This window comes from Hetaerina americana, unplaced genomic scaffold, assembly GCF_022747635.1.
Source record: "Hetaerina americana unplaced genomic scaffold, ioHetAmer1.1.p SCAF_16, whole genome shotgun sequence".
Taxonomy (NCBI): domain Eukaryota; kingdom Metazoa; phylum Arthropoda; class Insecta; order Odonata; family Calopterygidae; genus Hetaerina; species Hetaerina americana.
This window is the reverse complement of record NW_027286719.1, coordinates 253,021-277,854: the sequence shown is the minus strand read 5'-3', so window position 1 is coordinate 277,854 and position 24,834 is coordinate 253,021. Positions and strand designations below refer to the sequence as shown.

The 24,834-nt window shown below is 43.0% G+C and overlaps 1 protein-coding gene across 4 annotated transcripts in view; it reads right to left on the bottom strand.

Annotated features, from left to right (window-relative positions):
* The window catches only part of CaMKI (Calcium/calmodulin-dependent protein kinase I), a 212,586-nt gene that overhangs the window by 134,255 nt on the left and 53,497 nt on the right, over positions 1 to 24,834 (bottom strand). For all 4 annotated transcript variants that reach the window (XM_071584000.1, XM_071584001.1, XM_071584002.1 and 1 more), the window contains exon 2: positions 12,159 to 12,293. In XM_071584000.1, coding sequence (XP_071440101.1) covers positions 12,159 to 12,293 — 135 coding nt within the window. The remainder of the gene's footprint in view (positions 1 to 12,158; positions 12,294 to 24,834) is intronic.

Here is a 24,834-nt window from a genome sequence, read left to right as displayed (position 1 = left end):
GGCATATTAGGAAACCTAGACGCAAATGTTTGTCTCGCCCTACGGCAGAAAACGGCAAGGAAGTGAGCGAGAGACGGGCCAGGTTTCGTGCGGCTCATATCTGATATCCCGCTCATGCGTCGGTCAATTGCTCACCACAAATATTCGGTTTCCGCTCTCCGCTTTCTCTCCGTCTAATGCATCGGGTGTGTCGACACGCCGATTGGAGCGCGAGGGGAGAGGAATCGAAGGGGAAGTTCAGGTGATGGCGAGGAGGCGATATTCGGAATCGCAGACGTCATAAAAAATTTAGTTCCTGCACCAGTGGGTGTACGTGTACTCGGTCATTATTGGATGCAGACGGCGCACGCCTTCGGCCAGGGAGACGCGTGAAGTGAAGCACACATTACGAACCGGAAGACCGCGTGGCACTGGGCAGTAAGCGGCGGCGGATGCCATGTGAGAATCCCAGCGATCGATCACTGCACATTTCCATGAGACGTCTCTTTATCCCAAAGAAGTTATCTTACCACATCCCGTATTGGAAGACTCGCTCAACTATACCTCGATTTTAAAGAACTTTCAGGTTTAGCATTAAGTGAGCTCCGTCCTAATGTATCTCACCAACCTTGGGATTGATTACTGTTTCATCGTATGCCCCACAACCCTTGATTGTAATTGCGGCAGTTTTTTTGAATGCTTTCCCTGCCTGTGTGAAAGAGAAATTAGCCAGGGATTAACTCGAGCGGCTGATAGATAAATTGATACTTTTACCACAAGCCTAGCCCACATTGATAAAAAACTATTGCAACATTTTCAACAATTTTTCATACCTAATTGAAATGGTTTTCAAATTTGATAAGAAATTTTCTACTCACGCCTACTCACACGCCAAGGTGTTATACTTCCAAGTGTTATTCTCATATGTTACCCTCAAGTGCTGCCCTCCTAGGATGGTTCTTTTAACACTCCTTCCTGCTTTTCATTTTAACTTGTAGCAGCAATGCAGCAGGTTTGTTATGATTCGGTTTTAACTGTTTCATTTGGAAAAATTCCATCGACTTCTTTAACTATGTACTTGGTGTGTTATTAATGTTCAAATCAGATACATGCACCATAAAATGTCTCTCAGTCCATAAGAATGCAATTTTTGGCTAAAATGTCACTCTACAGTTTCGTATCGCCTATTGAGTTCTAATATCACATTTATTACAATTTTCCTGCAATTAAATTCCTATCTCTACGAGAAATGCTTATTAAGTTTCCTTATTCCAAATTTCTGACTTTTTTCCAGGAATGACTACAAATTCATTTTTCGGAGTTCTTCATGTCCGATGAGAGTTTGAATTTTCGGAGCAGAGATTACAGTTGATAGTTTACATTCATTAATAATTATATCTGCAGTAAAGGATAAAGCTTTAGTTAGAGCGAGAGTTGACTATGCTTGATGAGCGCAATGGAAAATAAAGAGTGATAGACATGGGATTTTTGTCATCTAAACAATGGTTATGAAGTTTTCGAGAAACAGGAAGGCTGAGTTAGATGTTAAATAAGGAGGGCAAATCTTGCGCAGGTGTAACCGCTAACCTAAATTAGCAGTGTTCTCGATCACGATGGCCCAAGTAAAAGGAACATAATAAGTTCGTAAGAGAGAGAAGCTTTGACTCAGAGGAGGGAATAAACGACAGGAATGTTGCGAAGGGATCTTAAGGAAATTTTCGACACAACTTTGACGCGGATCGCAATTTTGAACGGCGCGGAATCATGTTCGTTGATCGGGAGATCAGTATCCGTCATCGATGAAAGGTGTACGATGGAGTCTTTCGTAATGTGGGTGTGGAGAATGCTGGTGAAGGTAAAATAAGTGCGGAAAGGAAAGCCAACGAAGATGCACTGCGCATGGGAGGGGAGGAGGGATGTATCCAACACAGGCATAGACGGTAATGGGAGGACGAAGACTGTGACAGGAGGGATAGCGTAGGAAATCGAGGAAGGGGTAGGATAAGAATACGGATTAGCGGATGGAATGAAGGGAGGGGAAAATCATCGGGATTGAAGAACGATTTGATATAGATTTAGGCGTTAGGTTTGTCCTTATGAGACGGAACTAAGAAAGGCAGCGGTGTTTAATCTGCGTCCTTCCACAGTATACCATAGACGGTAGACTACCCATTAGAAGAATAACGTATTAGAAAAAATAAATCACAAAAATGACCATAAAATGATTTGAAAGCGATCAATGTTACATTGATTGCATATTGAGCAAGGGAAGTTAATAAATTTTCGTACTTGTAGTAACAGACGAGAAACTGCCATTTTTGTATTATTCGCTTGCTAAATTTTTGCTTACTACTTTCAGTTACACACGTTTTTTCGAACTACCTTTTTAAACAAAACTACTGTCCTTATACTGCCATTATTTAGAACATTTTGCATTTTACACTGACGACATCTAAGTATCCCGCAGCGGCATGTAATTTTACAGCGCACAAATCAATTCGAAATTATATAGTCGTGCAGTAAATATACTTCACGACCGTCTTGAATATACTTTTATGACATATACTTTCGTAAGATTAAACAGGAAGGGAAAAATTACACGAAACGTCAATGCAGAAATCCTGTTTAAATACAGCCCCAGCACTGGGGACTACGATTAGTCATGCAAATGTATTTTACTGCATTTAAGGATCAATGGCATCTTGAGAAACAACTATCGTCGGACAATATACCACTCCACTATTACATACAATACCCAAATTTACACCTAACTCTTCCCACCGCTACTGATGGCATACCAGAATTACTGATTCCAACAGTCCAAATTTTAATTCCTACCATTTATTCCATAAAATTGAATACCGCGAACTATAATCTGCGATTCTATTTTCGGGATGAAAACCGCATCCCTACTGGTCTCATCTCTATTGAAGTAGGTTGACCGCTCACTTTAAGGTGATTATTTGTTTTATTATTAATTATGAACCATTTCCGTCCTTAAGCCTCGACTTTTTTCATAGATTTCCTTAGGCGGATAGAGAGAATGCCTGATATATTGAAACGTACTTGTTATTGCCAAATAATATATTAGGCGTAACTGAAGGAAGACTAACTTGGCAGATTCAAATAGAATTTTTATTTTGCCCGACCATGGCTCCGTTGCAATGCAGCACCAACAGGTGACATTATGGGAAATACAGAGCAATTTATACTGCATAATTGCAACTGTATTTCCAATTATGTCACCTGATGATGTTGCCTTTCAACGAAACCAAGGTTGTGCAAAAAAATTCTAGCGAAATCTGCCAAGGTAGTCTTCCCTCATTTACTCCAAGACTTCCTCGAGATTCTGCCTCTCGAAGCATTCGTAACCATTGCCTCAGGTCTTTTGGCAGTTAGACACGTACACCATCAGGCTTGGCCGTGCCTCAGGATTCAATAGGTAACGGGCGGAAATATTTACAGTGGCGGACGAAAATAATGAAAGATCGCGGTATGAGCCCAAGTCTCTGCTAAAGTACACAGAAATTCAGCCACACACCGGATATGAGTAAAGCGGGCAACTATCACCTGTCCGCCTGTCTCAAATAGCAGAGAAATCTAATCTATTGGATGGAATGAAATTGAAGAAGGGAATTGCAAAATTTCACGCCGCTTCCCGAGATAACGCTGAGGATCGTTCTCTAGAGAAATTGTCGCGCTCGATGTCCGGGACGGCCTGAGCCTTCGTCCCCGGGTCGTCCGGGTGAGACCGGCGGGAAGTCGATGGCAGAGTCACGCGGTTCGTGAGCGGCGCTCCCATTGCTATGAACCATCGGAGACCTTCCGCGGAGAGCTAGCCAATCTTAAAAAGTGATCGTCAAATATAAATTTTAGTCGATCCGCAAAGGAAAATGCCACGAAGAAGTTGTCTCACGATTCTCGAAAACTGTGGCATTGAGATCGTTGTATCGAGTGAAGAATTCACGTGATTGAAATGCCGAACAGTTTCACCTTCGATTTAGAGCCCCGGCGCACTCTCGGCCAGCGGCAAGGGAATTTCGTCGGCAGAGAACACTTAAGCGGTCCACCTCCCCTCGGCCCGCGAATGGGGGGAGGTTCTCTTAGGGCGCGTGGTGGGGCGAAACCCCACCCTTACCGCCCTCTCGAGAGAAGCGATTTCTCTTCTGTCGGGTAATACGTCGCAGTTGATGGGCGACGACGAGACTTTATGAAAACCCATCAACGAAGACGACTTGAACATTCCACTGCATAAAAGAGACTATGGTATTTCTTGACAAGTTTCAGTTAACTGCGACATATTCAGTGGTGCTGTAGAGTTTGCTTGAAGATGCTACGATGTGATGAAACACATCTTACATGTATATTCATTCTCCCGTCTACAATGGAGCGTCGAAGTCCCTACTCCCAAGTTCATCGATCGGAGTGGCCGTGGTCGCCGGCCGATGACCCATTTCCCGAGGGGCCACTCGTGGAATTTAGGGGGCGTGCCCTTATCGGCCAGATGGCGCTGCCCGCCTCCTCCACTCTCTCGAAGCGCGGGTGCGCGGGTGTGGCTGCGGTTTCGCGCCGGTGCTGCCTTCATAATTTACCTCAAGAACACTCGGTGGTTTCCAAGTTTTGTAATTTTTCGATAAATCGGTCCGTAGATAGAGTCAAATGCGGCGCCACGACCTCGGGAAGGGTATTGGGGCGAGCGTTCGTCGGAGGGGCGAGTTGAAAGAGAAGAGCCCGGGGCGCAGGGAGGGGGCGCGATGCTGACCTCGCTTGGTCCCCACGAAATACGCCCTCGCGGCGGCGGTGGGGGGGGGGGGTGTTGCGTAAGCGGCGATGGAGAGGAGAGCCCTCGATCCCAGGGCTCGCTCTCCGTCCCTCTTTCTAACTTTGGCGCCGCGTACGAAACTTCACGACGGAACTACATTCGGGGAGTGATTGTTGGAACATTCATCCACTGACGGTGCTAGAATCCAGTTGGTGACACAAGCGGCTTCGGGTGTGATCACTTCTTTCATATTTGAATCATCGCACCATTGAATATTTTCTGGTAATACTAAAGTAAAGTATAGATCGTTCCGCGTTGGATTGCTTAATCACGTTTCCTTAGATTCACGACTGATTCATACAATAAAGGGAATTCAAATACGTAACTCAACATAATCGTTCTTAAGCTATGACAACACAGTAAATAATAAATATCATTAATATCCACTAATGTCAAGAAATTTCACCATATTTTCCTTCTAAGCAAGAGCAACAATTCTATAATGAGCACGTAAATGGCTCCATGGTAATATGGTTGGGTTAAAGGAGTGATTTCCGACATGGAGTGTACGAAATTCTTTTGAATAGTTGTGGATAAGGAGGGCAATTAAAAAAATCACGTTGCCTTTCTAACCTTTCCACAAATTGAGAAACAAATATCAACAATGGTAACATTTAAAATTATTCAAGAAGGTCCAGTTCAAATTATTTACCTTTCCTTTCTCATTTAAAGTTCCTATTTGAATGATGTATTGTCGTAAATTTGAAGTATACAGGTAATGTATCCCTGTAATATCACAGAGGCGGCATAAAATCTTTGACACATAAAGGCGTGGCATGATCGAAAAATAGGTAAGGAAATTGTGCTTTAGAGAAAGAAAATTGGTAAATTAGGTCTTTATAATTTAGGCAGAGAAGCTCTGCCATTTCAAGACAACTGCTGATCGAGAGACTTTCGGCAGTGACTGAAGAAATAAGGATTTCCAAGACAAAATGACTAATGGGCTGAAAATTATTGCGATAGTTGTCATCGGTTTTTTGTTATAATAACACAATTTTAGGTTCTAAAAATTATGTCAGAGTGAACACTAAATATTGAGACTGATGAAAAATTTTGGAATTAGATATATTCTGCGCAAGATACTAGTACGATGATGATTCTGGTAAAGACGTGATTTCACTTACTTGATAAATGGAACTTAAACCAATTACCATCATCTGTCTCCTTCTGTACCACTTATTGATGTGCTTCCACCATTTCACGCATGATTAAAGAGGCATGGGAAGAACTGGAGGTAGGAATGAAAGTGGGTGGGGAATTCGTAAAATCATTTAGGTTTGCTGAGGACCAAGCTTTAGTTTGTTAGTCAGCCTAGGGGTTGCAAGCATTGCTGAGTGAATTGGGAATTCAGCGCGACAGGTATGGGATGAGAATCAATATTAATAAAACGAAGGTCATGCGATTTTCTAGAAAGAAAATGGCTAAGCAAAATATTAAAATTGGAGGGCAAAAACTAGAGCTGGTAGAACAGTTTACGTATCTCGGTAGTGTTTTGGACCAACACGGTCAAAGCAGTAGGGACGTAAGAAGAAGAATAGCACTAGGCAAAGATGCTTTCACGAGGAGGAGGGAGTTGATGAGAGGGACGTTGAGTAACGATAGTAAGAAAGGACTCGTAAAAACTGTGATTAGGAGCGTAGCTCTGTATGGCGCGGAAACGTGGTCATTGAAGCAGGAGGATAGACGTAGATAGGAGGCTTTTGAAATGTGGGTGTGGAGAAGAATGGAGAAGGTGAAATGAACAGAGAAGAAAACAAACGAGGAAGTGCTTGGTATGGTGGGCGAAGAGAGGGGTTTGTTGGGAGAAATCCTATGGAGGCAGGAAAAGTGGTTGAAGGGGGTATTGACCGGCAGCGGGATGTTAAGGACTGTAATAGAGGGGAGAATGTTGGGCAAACGACGAAAGGGAAGGAACAGGATAGGGATGTTGGAAGGGATGAAGGGAGCAAGAAAGTACTCGGAGATGAAGAGGGAACTGATGTAGAGTAGGATGTTGTGTTTTGCTAGGGGTTACGAATTATATAATTAGTCATGAATTCCATCCAAAAACCTACCTTAACCGGTAGATTACCTAATGATAATATTTATATATATATATATGTATATATATGTATATAATTATGTATATATATGTATATATATGTATATAATTATGTATATATATGTATATATATCTTCTGTCCCTCTCTTCCTTGATAAAGGTGGCAACGACCACCGAAAATTCGAAAAATATCGAGTCTCTTTTTTGTGTGTTTCTGTGTTTTTGTCTGTGTCCACTAGTGCTAAGTGTTACACATTATATATATGTATATATATATATATATATATATATATATATATATATATATATATATATATGCGTGTATCGTTATTATTTAATTACGAATTTTCATTATTCTTCGTATTTTTTTCGTAATTTTCATAATCCCCGCTGCTTCTTCCTCAATATGCCAGTACTTGGAGCCAAAAAGGCAAGGCATCACCTTGGCCGGGGAACGAAGAAACAATATAACTCAAGATTAATAATTACGCGCCATGGAGGAGAGGAAGTGAAACCGTCGCTCTTCTGTTCCGTGACTGAGCGAAGAAAGATGTGACCCCTGCCCCATTCCACTTCCCCACCGGCTGGGGAACACATCCCGAACAATGCTAGAATGCGGAGTGACCCGACGCGGTCAGGGACGATTCCCCCTCCCGCCACTCGAAAGGCGGTCACAGGTGACCGTGGGTAAAACTCTCGAGGAGTAAATGAAATTGCTGTGGAAGAGCGTGCTGGTCCCGTTTTACGGCAAATTGTCCAGGATTGAGCAAAGACAAAAGGGTTTACGTCCGATTATCACTACTTCAGAATTCTACGATTAAACAATAGCGGCAGAGAAATGCTATCTTTTTAGTATATTTTTCACTGAAGAGCGCAGGGAAACAGCTGAGATTCTTAGTCAAGCATTATAAAACAACGACAGCAATAAAAATTAAATAGTCCAAACATTCAACAGGCTCTAATGCAGGAAAAAAATATATAGAAACAGTAAGTCAACAGCTCGCAAGAATTGATAGAGGCAATATTAATCAAAGGAACTTTCTGACATCTATTTCAATTACCTATATTTTCGCTCTAAGAGGTATGTCCAACAAATACGCGAACTGGTACAATCTGGCGGCCATGACGCAGACTATAGCCCCGCCCACTACCGGCGCTAGTTGCCTGAGACCCAATGAGCCGTCGGAGCTTGGCGGATCGTCGAGCTGTGCGTATGGTGCCAGTTGTGTTAGTTTCTGTCTTTCTTGTTTTTCTGTTTGTCTAAAATGAGAATTGACGAAATCACGGAGCAACGAATCAGCATCAAGTTATTGACGAACTATGGTAAAAGTAATCAAGAAATTACTGAAATGTTGACAGCTCTTTATGGTGATAATGCTCAGAAGGAAACATCCGTTTTCAGGTGGATTAAATGAAACAAAAAAATCAAGAAAAAGCGGATCAAAAATCAAAGTCATGCTCCTCGTTTTCTTGATGTCAAAGGTGTTGTTCATTATGAATTTCTTCCTGAAGGACAAACAGTAAATTCCGAGTTCTACCTTACAGTTCTCAAGCGTTTGAGAGATCGCGTGCGACCAAATTTGACTCAACGCGATGGATGGATCACCCTCTTAATTCGCCAGATCTCACCCCCTGCGAATATGTCCCTTTCTGAAAATGCAAACTTGTGATGAGGGGACATCAACACTGGGAAGATGTGGACACTATAAAGCAATAAACGACGAGAAAACTATAAAACTTAACTGCCAAGGACTTCCAAGGGTGCTTAAAACAGTGGAGAAGAAGATGGAATAAGTGCATAGCAACGAATGGAGAGTACTTCGAAGAGGACAAAATTGATGCTGACCTAATTTTGCAAAATAAAGTTTTTATGGCCTTAGCTTGCGTATTTATGGGACAGACCTCAAACATTCAGACATATCTACAATCTCTTTACAAGCCAATGATAGCTGGCGGCAAAGAAGTATTTTGTTTGCTGTCGCAAGCAACGGTGAAACCTTTCATGACATCGTCATTTTCAAAACGTCGGCAATCCAAATGATTTTTTAGGGTTCCGAAGAAATGAAAATCACAGGAGACTAATTTGGGACCGTACGGAGGATTTTCAAAGATATCCCAATGACATGTTCATAACAGCTCATGCTTATTTCTTGCTGACGTTTTCGGTTTATTTATATACTTATTGTAACGAGGGATGTAACATGATCACAATAGGCTTTCAATTCCTCTATACCTCCATTCCCCACGAAGAAAGCCGAGAATCCCTGAAATATTAACTCTCCCTTCGAGCCACACCACACACCTCGCCCCCAGATTTCCTCATTGAACTGACCCAACACGTCCTAACCAAAAATGCTTTCACATTTAACGATAAAAACAATTAAAAAACAAAATTCACTGCAATGGGCACGCGTATGACTCCTGCATTTGCCAATCCTTTCATGGGTAAACTTGAAGATATCTTTCTCCACCGACAAAACTTTAAACCACTCTTCTGGGCCGGCTACATTGACGAGATTTTCCTCCTTTGGTCCCACGGACGCGAAACTTTGCCCTCCTTCATTTTCTCTCTCAACTCCTCCTCCTCGGTATCTTTCACTTCATCTATACCTGATTCGAATATTACTTTCCTAGAAATCGACATTCACCTCCAGAGCAATAAATTTAACACCTCAGTCCACATTAAACCGACCAACAATCAACAATACCATCATTTCAATAGCTGCCACCCATCACATAAAAAACGCTCCATCCCTTATTCACTCTCGGTTCGTGGCTTCCGTCTCTGTGACAACACCCCCACCCAACAGAAATACATGGACCAACTACATGACTCTCTCAGGCAATGCGGGTACCCTGAAAAACTACTGAACAGTTCAATTCTCAAACCGTCAACACAGTACACTCCTTCCCCCAAGCCAAACAGCACAAAATGCCCTTAACCTTATCACCACTTTCTTCCCTGGAACACACAAAATTAAACATATAATCCGTGAACTCTTTCCAATTATTAATAACAGTCAGCCCATGTTACTTTCATTTCAACATTGTCCCTCAGTTTCCCCTCAACGCCCGTCGAACCTGCGAGACATCTTCGAGTCAACAAAACCACCTGCGAGCACCCACGTCTCTTCCCCACCCCGAACCGCACCCTGCAACCGCCCACGCTGCAAATGCTGCCATCTCCTAAGACCCTCCACCTCCCTAACTACCAATTCCCAACGCGATGCCACCTACACCTCAAAAACATTACCTACCGTCTCTCCTGTAACATCTGCCCTGCCTTCTACGTGGGCGAATGCGCCTCCACCCTTTCCCTCCGCATGACTAACAACAGCTATTCCACCAAATCTCCAACAAAATTAACCCTTTGACGCCCCCCTGGAAAAATGTCCTCATATTCCCCTACTTGTAACCGCCATGTTGTAAAATGTCTGCTCAATAGATCTGCTTCCCTCTCCCCACATCCCCTAAATGCCCCCTCACCTCATTCCCACGCCATTTGTCTTTCGAAAAAAATTATCTTTTGCCATGCAAACAATCTACTTCAATTTACACAGGCGAATGCATTGCCCCCTTATCCATTCGAATGAACAATCACCGCTACTCCAGTAATTCTGCATCACACTCTTCTCTTCGTATCCTTTCACACGCAAATTCCCACAACCTTTCCTTCGGCCAGTTTTTCTCCCTAACAAAGCCTAGAATCCCCACCCGTTTCAGCCACAAATGTAGAGGTGAGAATTCGCGTAGATGCGCATTTACTAGCTTTCCGATCTTTTAAAATTCCCACCTTACCCGCAACCTTTAATTCCCCCCCCCCCCAGACTCCGTAGTTCCCGTCCAAGACCTTCCAGTCTGACCTGAAGAAAGCCGAAAGCTCAAACAATCTAAAATGTGAGAGTCCTACGTGTTATATATTTTATTTTGTGTTCTATCGTGCCGTTCAAATGTTATATTGCCCTCGTGAGTGCTTCTACATCATCGATATATATATATATTATATATATATATATATATATGTATATATATATACGCAAAGATGACACTGACAAACAAAAACACAGAAACACTCACAAGAGAAGCATACGTATTCCGAATTAACGGTGGTGATACGACCTTCCCCAAGGGAGAAAAACAACCATGAAAAAAATGAGTTCGTTCTCTCCCTTGAAAAAAGTTGGTACCGCCACATTCGGAACATGTGTTAGTTCATTATTTTATAATTTTTTGTTTTTTTTTCGCTAGTGCTATCTTGGTGAGTTTTATTTACATATATATAATTATATATAAACGTATATATATGTGTGTATGCATGTATGTATTTTTATACATATATATATATATATATATATATATATACATATACATATGTATACACACATACCTGTACATACACACACATACTTGCAAAATCTGAAACAAAATAAAATACCAAAACTAGCAAGGAAGAAAATGCGGTGTGGTGAGGAGAAACGTTACATGCAAATCAACATCAAAATGTAAAAAAAACACTTTTCCATACTAAGGGGTAGAATTGTCATATAATTTTTACAACATCATTTAAGAAATAATTAAGAAAAACACAATAATGAAATAAAATGAAGTGACTAGATATATTTTTTCCCATAAAGAGAAATGAAAGAATTTCTAATGTCATTTTGTGTACATTTAAAATATCCAAAATAAGACTATCTACCGATTCAAGAACAGAAAAACAATATTTTAAAATAGGAAACAAAGAAACAGCTTTTGTCAGTGATTAGGATATTACCGAGCTCATCTTAGTAAGGGTAAAATCAGGGCAAAGGAGCTCCGCCATAAATTACAATTACGGTGAGAGCGTTAGGCGAGACTCCGTAAATGCAGTGAATTAATGAAAAAAGCAATGCAAATATTAATCCAAAGCCTTTGAGAGCAGTCCATCAGCTTGAAAAATACTTGAAATGCATTTCAACTGTGGTTAAAAAAAGGGGGAAAATGGGGATCTCTCTTTGTTACAATGTAATTAAGCGCGATGAAAGTTCCACTGACGACCGGGAGCGGATCACGATTTTCCTCCGGCTGACAAGTGTCCTAAGTCGGCCGGCTGAGCGCAGCAACTCCCCCGGGACTGGCCCATGAGCACACTATTCCAGTCCCAGGGCGGAGAGAGCGACGGGGCGGGAGTGGCGAGTGCCAGTGGCGGGCGGGCGGTCGGGCGGGAGTGGAGGGGGGGTGCCGAGGGCTGGCGGCCGGGTGCCGTGGTGGGTGACAACCGCAGCGGGGGTGGGTGGGGTACAACACAGTATGCGTAGGTGGACGGGCTTAACTCACCTCCTCAGCACCTTGATTTCGTTCTCCAGCGAGTCCTCCTTCCCTTTCAAAGCCTTCTTGTCGATTATTTTCACCGCGAACATTTGCCCGGGGTTGTCCTTGCTCTCGGCGAGACGCACCTCCGAGAAGGCCCCCCTGTGGAAAGACATCAAGGGATTACTCGAGGCCAGTCGTCGATGCAACATGCGAAACCACCCATTTCAACACACGGGAAATATCGAAATGGAGCCCGTGCCCGTTACGAAAACTTTCAACAAGTTCTCATTCAGGCTGTTCATCACTTCACCTAAAAATGCCGCTGCAGGCTCCCTGCCGCTGCATGCTTGCGAATTTACCTTACAGGCCTTATTTTCACGAGGGTAGGCTGAAAACTAATGCATACATGCTTGTAGAGCACAACCAAGATGACCTTCAGAAGCACTCCTCGGGGCTTGTGGAAGTAATATTCCCCATTAACATGCACGCGCAGGTTTGAGGTAGTTTCATTCATCTAGTGTATTTCGAGAAGCGGAAGTATGGAGACGTGTGTTCTAGTGCTATGTCATCGCGAGTTAAACAGCGTGCTGTTATCGCATTCTTAACTGCTGAAAAAGCGACTCCTACTGAGAGTCATCGTCGTTTAAGGCCGTTTATCGTGACGATGCTGTTGATTGGTCTACTGTAAATCGATGGGTAGAAATATTTCGCGGTTGCGAGCCTGGAAACGCCATGACTGTTGATAAAACACGCAGCGGTCGTCCGATCACTGCCACAGACGATACACATCGCAAACTCGTCGAAGATTTGATTCAAAATGACCGGCGCAAAAGCGTATCGCAAACCATATCGGAATATCCAAGGAAGAGGTTTGTCCTGTTGAAGGCAGCCTGACGCCAATCATATTGTAACGTGACAACGCTCGCCCACACACCTCGCGAGCAACTGAAGAGGCTCTGCGAAACCTGAAATTTGAACCGATTCCATAACCTCATAATTCCCCGATCATGCGCCTTACGATTTTTATTTTTTTTCCTCAACTCAAGAGACACCTCAAGGGTAATCATTACAGCTAGGATATTGAGGTGAGGTTTCTGGTACTCATAAACAAGATGTATCCCTTTTCTACTCATTAACAAATAAGAAAAAACACTTTTTTAAACAGAAATATTGTTGATTGAAACCAGCTGCCTGGAGGTTTGTTTGAGCCCTTTCCATCCAATTTTAGGAGTTTGGGGAAGCGAGATAGCGTTGGCGAGCAAAAACGCGGAGAAGCACATACAAATCAAACCTCATGTATTTCTAATTTTCGGTGGCCAAACCACCTTCCTGTGGGGAGAGAAGGAACTTCTCCTCTACGTAGACTCGCCAAACTTCCTTCTCTCTCTAGAATAATGTTGTTTGGCCACCAAAAATTTGAAATAAGGGTGAGTTTCATTTCTGCGTTCCTCTGTGCTAACGCTTTCTCGCTTCTCTGTTTAAATTATTACTCCTATCCGTGAGACCTTTCTTCAAGATATATATATATATATGTATATGTATATATATATATATATATATATATATATATATATATATATATATATATATATATATATATATATATATATATATATATATATATATACAGGGTTCGTCCGGAAAATAAGTGTACTGATTTTTTCCCGCCGCTCCAGGCGCGCCCAGCACCGCTCTGACGGGCTGCGATTGGAGGGGGGTATGTTGGCAAGCGACGCTGAAAAAGGCAGTCGGCTCTGAGCTGTGGTGTAGTGAGGAGCTCTGTTAACGCGAACCTCCACGCTCGACCCACGTCACGGAACGCGATGCCGAAGTTTTTGGAGCAGCGTTATTCCATCAAATTTGCGGTAAAGCTTGGGAAATCGTCTACCGAAACTGTCGGTATGATTAACCAGGCTTACGGGAAGTCAGCCATGTCCAGAAACATGATCTTTCGGTGGCACAAGATGTTCGTGGAGGGCAGAGAAGAGGTCGACGACGAACCACGGCCTGGACGCCCATCAACGACACTCACCGACGAAAATGTGCGAAAAGTTCGCGATGTACTGAACTCTGATCGTCGTCTTAGTGTTCGGATGATAGCAGAGCAGTGTAATGTGCCAAAAACAATAGTGCACGAGATTATTAGGGAGCAATTACAGATGCGAAAAATTTGTGCAAAGTTGGAGCCGAAAGTGCTCAGTGATGATCAAAGACTCAATCGTTTGGAAATCGCGACACAACTTGCGGATCACTGCAAAAATGATCCACATTTTTTGGAGAACGTTGTTTCGGGTGACGAGACGTGGATCTTTGAGTACGACCCGGAGTCGAAGAGACAAAGTGCGGAGTGGCACACCCCATCATCACCCCGTCAAAAGAAAGCTCGCATGAGCAAATCTCGGATCAAGGCGATGCTCATTGTCTTTTTTGACAAAAAGGGAGTCGTCCACTACGAATTTGTACCTGAACGACAACCTGTAAATGCTGCATTTTACGTCCAAGTGCTCGACAGGCTTCGAAAACGAGTCGCCCGCGTCCGGCCAGCGATCCAGCATGACCATTTAATTAATAAATTGATCTTGTCTCAGTCACATGCTCTAATCCAAATTAGGGATAAAATCTCATTTTAGGTACTAGACTTTTCATTGGATTCACAACAATTGAAGGGGAGCACCTACGAAAATATTGCACGCGCTGTCGAAAACAGGGGTATGCAAAGTTAAATTCCTACAAAACAGTCTCCAATCCTGACGTCCTTACGCCCCCCACCGTGCGCCCTTGCGCCAGGTGGGGTGCAGGCGAATGTACATGAAGCCTATTGCATTTGTGAATTGTCCGCGCGGAATGTGTAGAATAGTAACCCGTAGTAAGTGTTCCTTCCCTCTTTTCATATTTTTTCTTACCATATTTTTGTAGGCAGAGGAATAGCTGCCAACCATGTTATAATCGTAATAAGTGTAGGCATGTGGCATGATTGGTGTTCAGTCGCCCCCTCTTCACGCGGTTTTTTTGTGGATCGCGGGGTGGCAGGTGCATGAGGAAGTAGAGTGGAATACATGTAGAACGGTTCGTGACCTACCACCCCCTGCCACACGTCCTTACGACGGCTTGCGGTGTAGATGTAGATGTTTAGAGGTAGGGAGAGCCGCAGTAAACATAGATCTGTGGCATGATAGAAGATTATTGGTAGAAGCAACAGTTGGACAGACGTACTTGGCCATTGAATAGTCTTTCATGGCATTGAGTAAAAATATCGAGGTAGAAGGTTTCCAATGTTTGGAAAAATATCAAGCCCTTGAAACACTGGTTCTATGACTATACTAACCTTTTTTTTACTTTTTCCGAACCAACGTTTAGACATAAGACATTAGATCTATAGAGCGCTGAACCTTTCTCGCTCAACTCGGTAAATACTTATATAAGATGGTAGCTACGAACAAGGAGACTTTACTATCAATAATAATATACCGGATTATTACGTTCTATAACTATAACGAACAATCAAAACAAGAAGAGCATTAAGTAAGATAGCAAGAATAATGAACAATTTACAATATATACTAGGATTTTCTCCTCTCCATGAACTACAACCTTGTCGTGGTGGAAGGGATTGTGGACTCTGATGACTCCTGGCTGGCGAAAGCAGTGATAATTGCTCCTGTTAGGGTCACCCATGTCAATTAGAACCAAGGGTAGAAGCAAGAGGATATGTAGTCCGCGCAGCATCTATTCCTCAGTGAGGCGGCTGACCGCAGTAGGGCGGCTATTTGATTGATTCCGTCACGTTAAAAACACAACTGAGGAAGACTACGGAGGAAACAACCTCCATTCTAAATCCCAAGAAACGATGATGGACACAAGTAGAGAACTGAGTCCACAGGGCCGCGTTGTCGAGCCCAGGAGCGGGAGAGGTCTTCATTCTAATAAATACTTAAAAGATGAATCGAAAGCAGTAGCACCATTGAGGACACGACCATCCCGACCGAAAAAGTTAAAAAAAAACGGACATGGAATGTTAGGACGATGTTGAGAACCGTGAAATTAAAAAATAGAACGCGGGAATCGGAAAGAGGAAATATGGAAATGCTGTGGCTGCTTGAGGGGAGGAGGAAGGCTTGCGGGACTTACTGGAGGGTGTGAAGGTAGGTACTAAGAGGCATACCAAACAGAGCACAAGAGAAATTTAATATTATTATCACCAGGAAACACTGAACCAAGGACCTTGATCAAAATTCATGTCCACATGCCTAACAGTAGGCATACTGATGGAGAAAGAGGCTAGGAGCACGAAAAAACAGTAGGAATAATTGCGTACGTCAATGAAAGGAATTTGATAATTACGGGGAGTTAGAAGGCTACGGCCTAAGGCCAAGTGGTGGTGAGGTAGGGTATTACGGTTTAGTAACAAGATATGACCGCGCGGAGAAAGCAGTGCAGAAAGTTCTGCAGGAGAAACGGTTTAAGCAAAACATCAGGCTTAAACACCGCAATGGATGTAACCTATACGTTGAAAACGACCGGGGATACTGAGAGATATCAGCTACCCCATGCATCCGTTAGGTACAGATTGCGTCATTGATTCGCACCGTTTTTAATGCTTGAGCATTCCATATTCTCACTCCGCTTTCCTGAATCGTCCTCGTCAATCTCAAGTTCAGATTCAATTGAATTAACTTTGGAACTGAATCCGAATCAGCTCTAGGGAAACGTCGCCGAGCACAAGCATTAACCCAAACGAAAAGGAATGAGTGCCAGGAACAATGGAAAAATTTATAAGTGCGGACAGGGAGACAGGCGCGATGTGATAAAGATGGGAACAAGTCAAGAACGGGATATCTAAAGCCGCAAACGACACACTACAAGAAGAGTAAATACAAAAATAACAAGGAAACTATGCACTACAGACGAGATGATTAAGAAGTTTGAGGAGAAATGAAAATGGAAGAATGTAAACAAATGGATAGATGAAAGTACTATGAGTAGAATAATGAATAGAGAAAATCTAATAGATCAAAGGAATCATGGTGAAGGACGCAGTACGAGGATATGGAGGGTTTTACAGAGAGCGGAAGAACTGTTTGCCCAACACAGAAAAGTGAAGGCACTTCCCGAAAGTAAGACAAAATATCCGTGTACACTATCAAAGTAAAACATATACAGACCCAAGAAAGATTCTGGAGAAATGGAAATAATGCATAGGAAATCCCTGCGGTAACAATATTAAGCCAGCAAGTTAAGAGGGAATGACAATAGGAGGCAGATGAGGGTATACACAAATACTTTTCAGAAAACGGGGGAGGAAGAGTTTTTGCGGGCTACTTCGTTGCTTTATGACGGAGGAATCTGGAAGAAGATACGATAAAATTGGAGAAAAAAGCTAACAAATTCCAAAGAAACTGCAGGAGATGCCGCAACATTAACTTTTAACGGAGTCATCCGCTAATATGCATTTAAATGCAACAATTACAGAGGGTAAAAATCATTACCCCCGACCGGGATTCGAAGCCGGATCCCTCGATGTCCGGTCGAGTGCTTTAGCCAATTAAGCTATCGAGGCGTCCTATAAAACTCAGAAATTTTGGGGGCTTTTAACCTCGTGAACTGGGGCGCTTCGCACACGACTACGAATGCCTGTGACATCGTATGTACAGTGTTTCGTCACAGCATCTTGTTCCTTTAAAGCCCCCAAAATTTCAGAAATTAAGAGGACGCATCGATAGCTTAACTGGCAGTTAAACACTAACACTTGCACAAATAACGCCTATTTTTAAAAGTGGTGACAGGGAGGATCCCAGTAATTACAGGCCTATATCTCTCACTTCTATCTGTTGCAAAATCTTAGAGCACATAATTGTCAGTTCAATAATGAGACACCTTGACAATATTAACTTTTTAAGTGACAATCAACACGGATTCAGGAAAATCCGCTCCTGCGAAACCCAATTAGGATTATTTACACATGATTTACTTTTATCTGGTGAGAGAGGTAGGCAAGTGGATGCCATCTTCTTAGATTCTCAAAAGGCATTTGATAAGGTCCCACATGGTAAACTCATTCATAAATTAAAGGTCGCGGGTATAAACAAGGGCGCCATAAACCGGGTTAAAGATTTTCTTTAAGAGCGGGAACAGAGGATAGTCCTTGATGGCGCTAGTTCCGACAGCGTTCGAGTCACGTCGGGGGTACCTCAGGGAAGTGTGATCGGGCCGTTGCTTTTCTTGATTTTTGTTAACGATTTGAACCGCGAAGTGAAAAGTAAAATTAGGATGTTCGCGGATGACACGGTGATCTATCGGGAGATATCTGGGGATGAGGATCGTTTTATTCTAGCGCAGGATTTAGATTGCATTATTAAATGGTGTTCTAACTGGGGATTGACTCTAAATTATAATAAATGTTCAGTGGTAAATTTCTTTAAAAGATCAACGGGATTTGCTTACAAATTAGCTGGAGGTGACCTAGCAGTAGTTGATACGGTAAAATACCTAGGTGTCACATTCACGAAAGACAACTTAGGGGACTCACATACGTAAAGTCTGCGGTCAAGCATATAAAAAATTGGGATTCATTAGACGCATTGTCGGCAAAAGTGACTCGAAGGTCAAGGAACGTTGTTCGGATTGTTTTTTCGGATTGAATATTAGTTAAATGAATAAAATAAAATGGCTAATTAATTTTATAATGCCAATTTTAAATGAATTATTTGATGAAATTAATGCTCTAAAATAAGGTTTAATTAGATTCCAAATTTTTTAAAAACACAAAGGGTGTTTTTACCGCTTTGGCCCGCAATATTGGCATAACCGAGCCATGCCATTACATATGCAAAGATCTGATTGCAAATGAGATTCCGAGAGAGAAGTCACGTCATGCGATTTGGTCCCAGAGGACTCAGGTTGCTGTATATATCGATTTATTGCAATAATCAGTCTACGCAACTAATGCTTAAAGCGCCACAAAAAATACAATCAGAGAAAATATTACCTAAATGCACAAATTCATCTCCGAGTCCTTTCTTCTCTTAAGAAGAGGCAATGTACTCACAAACACCACATTGACTAACTTTCCATTTATGGTCGTTTGAAGACAAAGGGTACCTACTTACGGGGCATTCCCCAAAACGGACGAAGCCGCAAAAACACTGTTACATTAACCCTAACATAAAAGTTATTACATTCACAGGTGATCACATTTTGTATTCAAAACCCGGTCATGTAAATCTCTTCACCCTAATTGCAATATAATGGCCTATGTTCATTAACTCTTGAAAACCTTAACCTGCTTCCTCCACTGGTTTGGCAAACAGCAGTTTGTTAGAATAGGTTACGCCTTTCTCTCTTCTCGAAGAAGCAACTACTAACGATAAACAGTATGAGCATATGTAAAGGAAAACAAGGCGAGGAGATTTTACAGAGGAAGGCCTAGGATGAACTACAATAAGGAAGAGATGCAATGTCGGTGCAAGAAGCCATGAGGGAGTGAAGAGATGGCGGTTGAAACGGAGCATAGTTTGAAGAGCTGCGAAGAAACTAACACTCGGAATGATAATCCATTTATGCTTTTTTGTTCCCAAAATATTGAAAAGCCAGTTACCAATGTTCATTGATCAGAAATGATCCAATCAAGCGCTATCAGACCTCTTGGACATCATTCTTCACCACGAAGCCTTAGATATTTAGATGACCCCTTTATCATACATTAATGAAGTTCTGAAAAATTATGATTTAAATGAAAGTATAAATAAATATGCTCTTAACAACGTTATCAATTTGATTTTTTTCGAGTGACGATAAATCTTATCGTCAGCGTGTATTTTGATATTCTAAGGATGAGGTGATGAAGGAAACATTCTCATTTTCCCCAAATTATTATTTTTGTTATTATTACTCCCTCCCTGTGAGGAGCACGCTGGGAAGTACTGCTCTACGATTATATATATATATATATATGTCTATATATATATATATATATGTCTATATATATATATATATATATATATATATATGTCTATATATATATATATATATATATATATATATATATATATATATATATATATATATATCTGGGCACCTACCCCTGATGTGGAATTTCACACGCCGTCGGGCTTAGTACTGGGTGAACTCTACCATCACCTACCAAACCGACCTTCGGGTTGATACTGTGTTTATGGTTATATATATATATATATATATATATATATATATATATATATATATATATATATATATATATATATATATATATATAACACAAACACACGGGGAAGCGAGATAGCGTTGGCGAGCAAAAACGCGGAGAAGCACATACAAATACAACCTCATGTATTTCTAATTTTCGGTGGCCAAACCACCTTCCTGTGGGGAGAGAAGGAACTTCTCCTCTACGTAGACTCCCCAAACTTCCTTCTCTCTCTAGAATAATGTTGTTTGGCCACCAAAAATTTGAAATACGGGTGAGTTTCATTTCTGCGTTCCTCTGTGCTAACGCTTTCTCGCTTCTCTGTTTAAATTATTACTCCTATCCGTGAGACCTTTCTTCAAGATATATATATATATATATATATATATATATATATATATATATATATATATATATACTATATATATATTTACACACACACATATACACACACAAAAATATATACATTCATGTACATATATTACTGACGGGGCCCATATGTAAAAACATCCGAGGCGCAAAGAAAAAATCATTTAGAGGTAAAATGAAAACTAAGAATAATTGTTCGAGAAAAGAAATGGTATGTGTTGGGATCCAAAACCGATACCCATAACAGAAAAAAGTTAAGTTTTGGGATCCCGGATCCATTTTTTCCTAGGTCATATACCCAGTGTGCATAGGCAATAACTTCGCACACATACATGACGATGAGTCCTTTTTCTTCCGTTGGAAATATGTGGTTGTGCCACCTTCAATTTGTGGAATATTCAAGAAAACTAAACTATCTTTAAATGTCTTTCTAATTTTTCTATACCATCGTCACACCTTTAACTAAGCGTTCACAAATTTATCCACAGAAAGAGAAAAGGAAAAATGCAGGCAGAGCAAAAAAGGTGCGAAGAGAAAAGGCGGTGGGGAGAGTGGGCGGGTGGAGTAGGGAGACGGAACTTCTTTCTTCCCATTGACAGCAGCGCGGAGGGACATGGGAAAGGTGGCGAGGGGTGTGCTCGGAGGGAACGGGTAGGAGGGGATACGGGGAGGGAGGGGAGGCGGTTAGGACTGCGTGAATGAAGAGAGCGTCGGAGGGATGCGGGCGAGGGAAGGCGTTTGGAAGTGCCAAGGACGCCGGCAGGGGGAGGAAAAGGTTGGACATTGGGAAGGAAGTGGGTGGAGGAAATGAGGCGGAGAGAGGAACTGCGGTGAAGAAACGGAAGGAAATGCGGAGATGGGAGGAGGTGGGCCGAGGGGTCGCCAGGAATTCCAAGGGGCGTGGCGGGGGGAGGGGAAAGGGGGTGCCGGGGGGAGGGGAAAGGGGGTGCCGGGAGGAGGGAGCAAAGTGGGCGGGGACGTTGACGAGGCGGGAAAGAGTCGAAGAGTTTGACGGGGTTTCGAAGTGAGAGAGGCTGGCGTGCGGAGAGGGGCGAGAGGGTGCAGGAGAGACGTGGGTTGCGTGGGGACGGGTGGGGGGCAGGGGGAAGGCAGGTGGCCATTGGGAAGGGGGGCCACGCGAGGGTGTTTGGGAGAGGAGAGGCGTGAAGACGGAACGGTGTTGGAACCTGGCCAGGAGTTGGAGAGGGAGATGGTCGGAAGGAAGGAGAGGCGGGGAGTGGGTGACAATCGGACAAGGAAAGGTGATATTCAATGCGAGGGAATCGGGCGTAAGGCATTGAATTGTACGTGCGACGATTCAGAGGAAGGGAGAAAGATAATGGGAAGGGGATCAGGGGAAAGGTGGGAGATCGAGGGAGAAGGGAGGGGGAGGAAGGGGGAGCTGCAGAAGTGGTAGTGGATGGTGGTGGAGGGTGGGTCGACGGAAAGGAAGGGACGGTGGAGCAGAGGGAGGGATGATGTGTGAAATTGACCAATTATGATGGAGGGAAGATATAGGGAGGAAGTGAGGGGTGAGGAAGAGGGATAGGCGCGGGTGAAATGGGCAGGGAGGGGGAGGGAGGAAAGGTGAGTTACGTTGGCAGAGAAAGCGACGGGGAAGAGGAAGGGTGGATGGGGGAGAGGAAGGGTGGATGGGGAAGAGGAAGGGTGGATGGGGGAGAGGAAGGGTGGATGGGGAAGAGGAAGGGTGGATGGGGAAGAGGAAGGGTGGATGGGGAAGAGGAAGGGTGGATGTGGAAGAGGAAGGGTGGATGGGGAAGAGGAAGGGTGGATGGGGATGAGGAAGGGCACATGGGGGAGAGGTAGGGCAGATGGGGACGAGAAAGGGTAGATGGGGAAGTAGAAGGGCGGATGGGGCGAGAAAGGGAGGATGAGGAAGACACAGGGGAGATGGGGAAAACGAAGGGTGGATGTGTGTGAGGAAGGATAGATTAGGGATAGGCATGGTAGATGAGGGAGAGGAAGGGTAGATGAAGGAGGGGAAGGGTAGATGAGGGAGAGGAAGGGTAGATGAGGATGAGAAAGGGTAGATGGGGAAGTAGAAGGGCGGATGGGGGCGAGGAAGGGAGGATGAGGAAGAAACAGGGGAGATGGGGGAGAGGAAGAGTGGATGGGGGAGAGGACGCGTGGATGAGGAAGAGTGGATGAGGAAGGGAGGATGAGGAAGAAACAGGATGGATGGGGACAAGGAAGGGCGGATGGGGAAGTAGAAGGGCGGATGGGGGCGAGGACGGGAGGATGAGGACGAGGAAAGGTGGATTGAGGCAGTTGGAGAGCGGGTTAGTTGGAGGGAGAGAGACAGGGGAGACGGAAAAAGGGGCGAGGGTTGGGAGGCTTAGACGGACTGAAGGGTGTAGAAAATGGATTAAGGATATGGGAGAAATTATTAAAAGGGTTGGGAGGAATGCCAGGAGTGGACCGAGAATGTGGAATACATTTTAAGATGGAGATGCGTATGGAAAGTCACACTTATTAGTAATTATTTTAATGGGGTAAAATAATAAAGTTCTCTATTTTCTTCCCCTTTCCTAAGGTTCGCACATATTAAAATATACACTCGAGCATACATTTAAGGTACAGGCAACTTACTGGGCAGAACAGATCTACGCGATGATTAGCAAATATTCAAATAAATTATGGGGCATTCTTTAATGAATACCAACTGGGGGGTGAGAGCTGTTTCCATGGCAATGAAAAGCTGGAAAGAAGAATGAAAGGGGTATCATAAAATATAATCACTGGCCGCAGTAATGAAACGATTTAAGGATGCTCAGATTATAGGTAACCGCATGCAAAGCTGGTCCGATTGCCAATGATTTTATCATTAGTCTGTGTACCCGTTTTCAACCTCGAGGTTGTATCTTTTCGATTTTATTGTTCGTTAACCGAAGTGAGTGTTTGCTGTATTTACCATCTTTTAGTCTACTTTGGCACATTCTTCCTTCATTCTGCCTTAGATAAATTTGCATGAATTCTTTATCAATTATTCCTCAGCGCAATGATATGGCTTTTAACAATTTTTAAAGCAGCTTCCCAGCTTCATTTCTTGGATGTCGTGTCATCTTTCATCTACATGCTCCTCTATATGCGTGATTATCGATCGCCTCCTAGTGCCAGTCTTTTTATAAGTGGCTGTTTTGCCACTTGGGTGATCGTATTAGTCGACGGTGCACCAGGGCTTTGGGTGCAACAGACAAGGAAGTATCAAGGACAGCTACACACATCGACGTTCATCACGTCTACTGCCTAAAAATCTTGGCAACGTGCCGTCAAGTATTACTCCATAATTCCTCAAAGCAAAATTCGTAGAATAAATAAGTTTTCGTTTCGATTTATTAAAGCGATCATCGCCGACTTCATTTCCTCCGAGTTCTTAACTAATCTCAATAAAATGAAGATATTTCAAGGGGTCTGATCACTATACATATTTATATTACATTTTAATTGTTCTTTCAGACGGACCTCCTTCTTGATGAAGTCGGGTTTCAGGAAGCGAACAAGATATTCTCGTTTTACTGACCGTTTAATTCATACGACACAAAGATTTATTTACTTCCAGCTCCTGAAGAGCTGGGCTTCAGGCGCGACTGAATGAAACATCCGACGTCTCCTCGCGGTGCAAGTGACGGCCGGCGGGAGGAGCGCACGAGCACCGTGCTGCAGTAAAGCACCACGGTCACCTCCAATAGACTCCTGGACCATGGTGCCCACCACTGCGCACCGACCGCACGTCCTCAACCACGTTGACACAACAGTCCACCACGGCCAACCCTCCACCTGCCGTCCCAAAATAGCTCACACGCAGTTAAATTGCTCCCGTGTGATTTGAAGTGGAACATTTTCAATACGTTGATACCACGAGTATCCAAATTTAAAGATACTGGAAGTAATCCGCGACTATGAAGCTCCAAATTGAAAACATAATAACACGAGATGGACACCCTTATTCTCACGTGGTCGAATTGGAACACATAATTAATACTTTATTCGTCCAGTAACGTGAAACACCACGAAACACATGAAAAAGTAATATGCATGAGAAAATTTTCAGTGGAAACTGTAATATTAAGCGACTGTTATGCTTCCATTCATTATACTCGCTTCGGATGGCATTGAGCACGGCGCCCC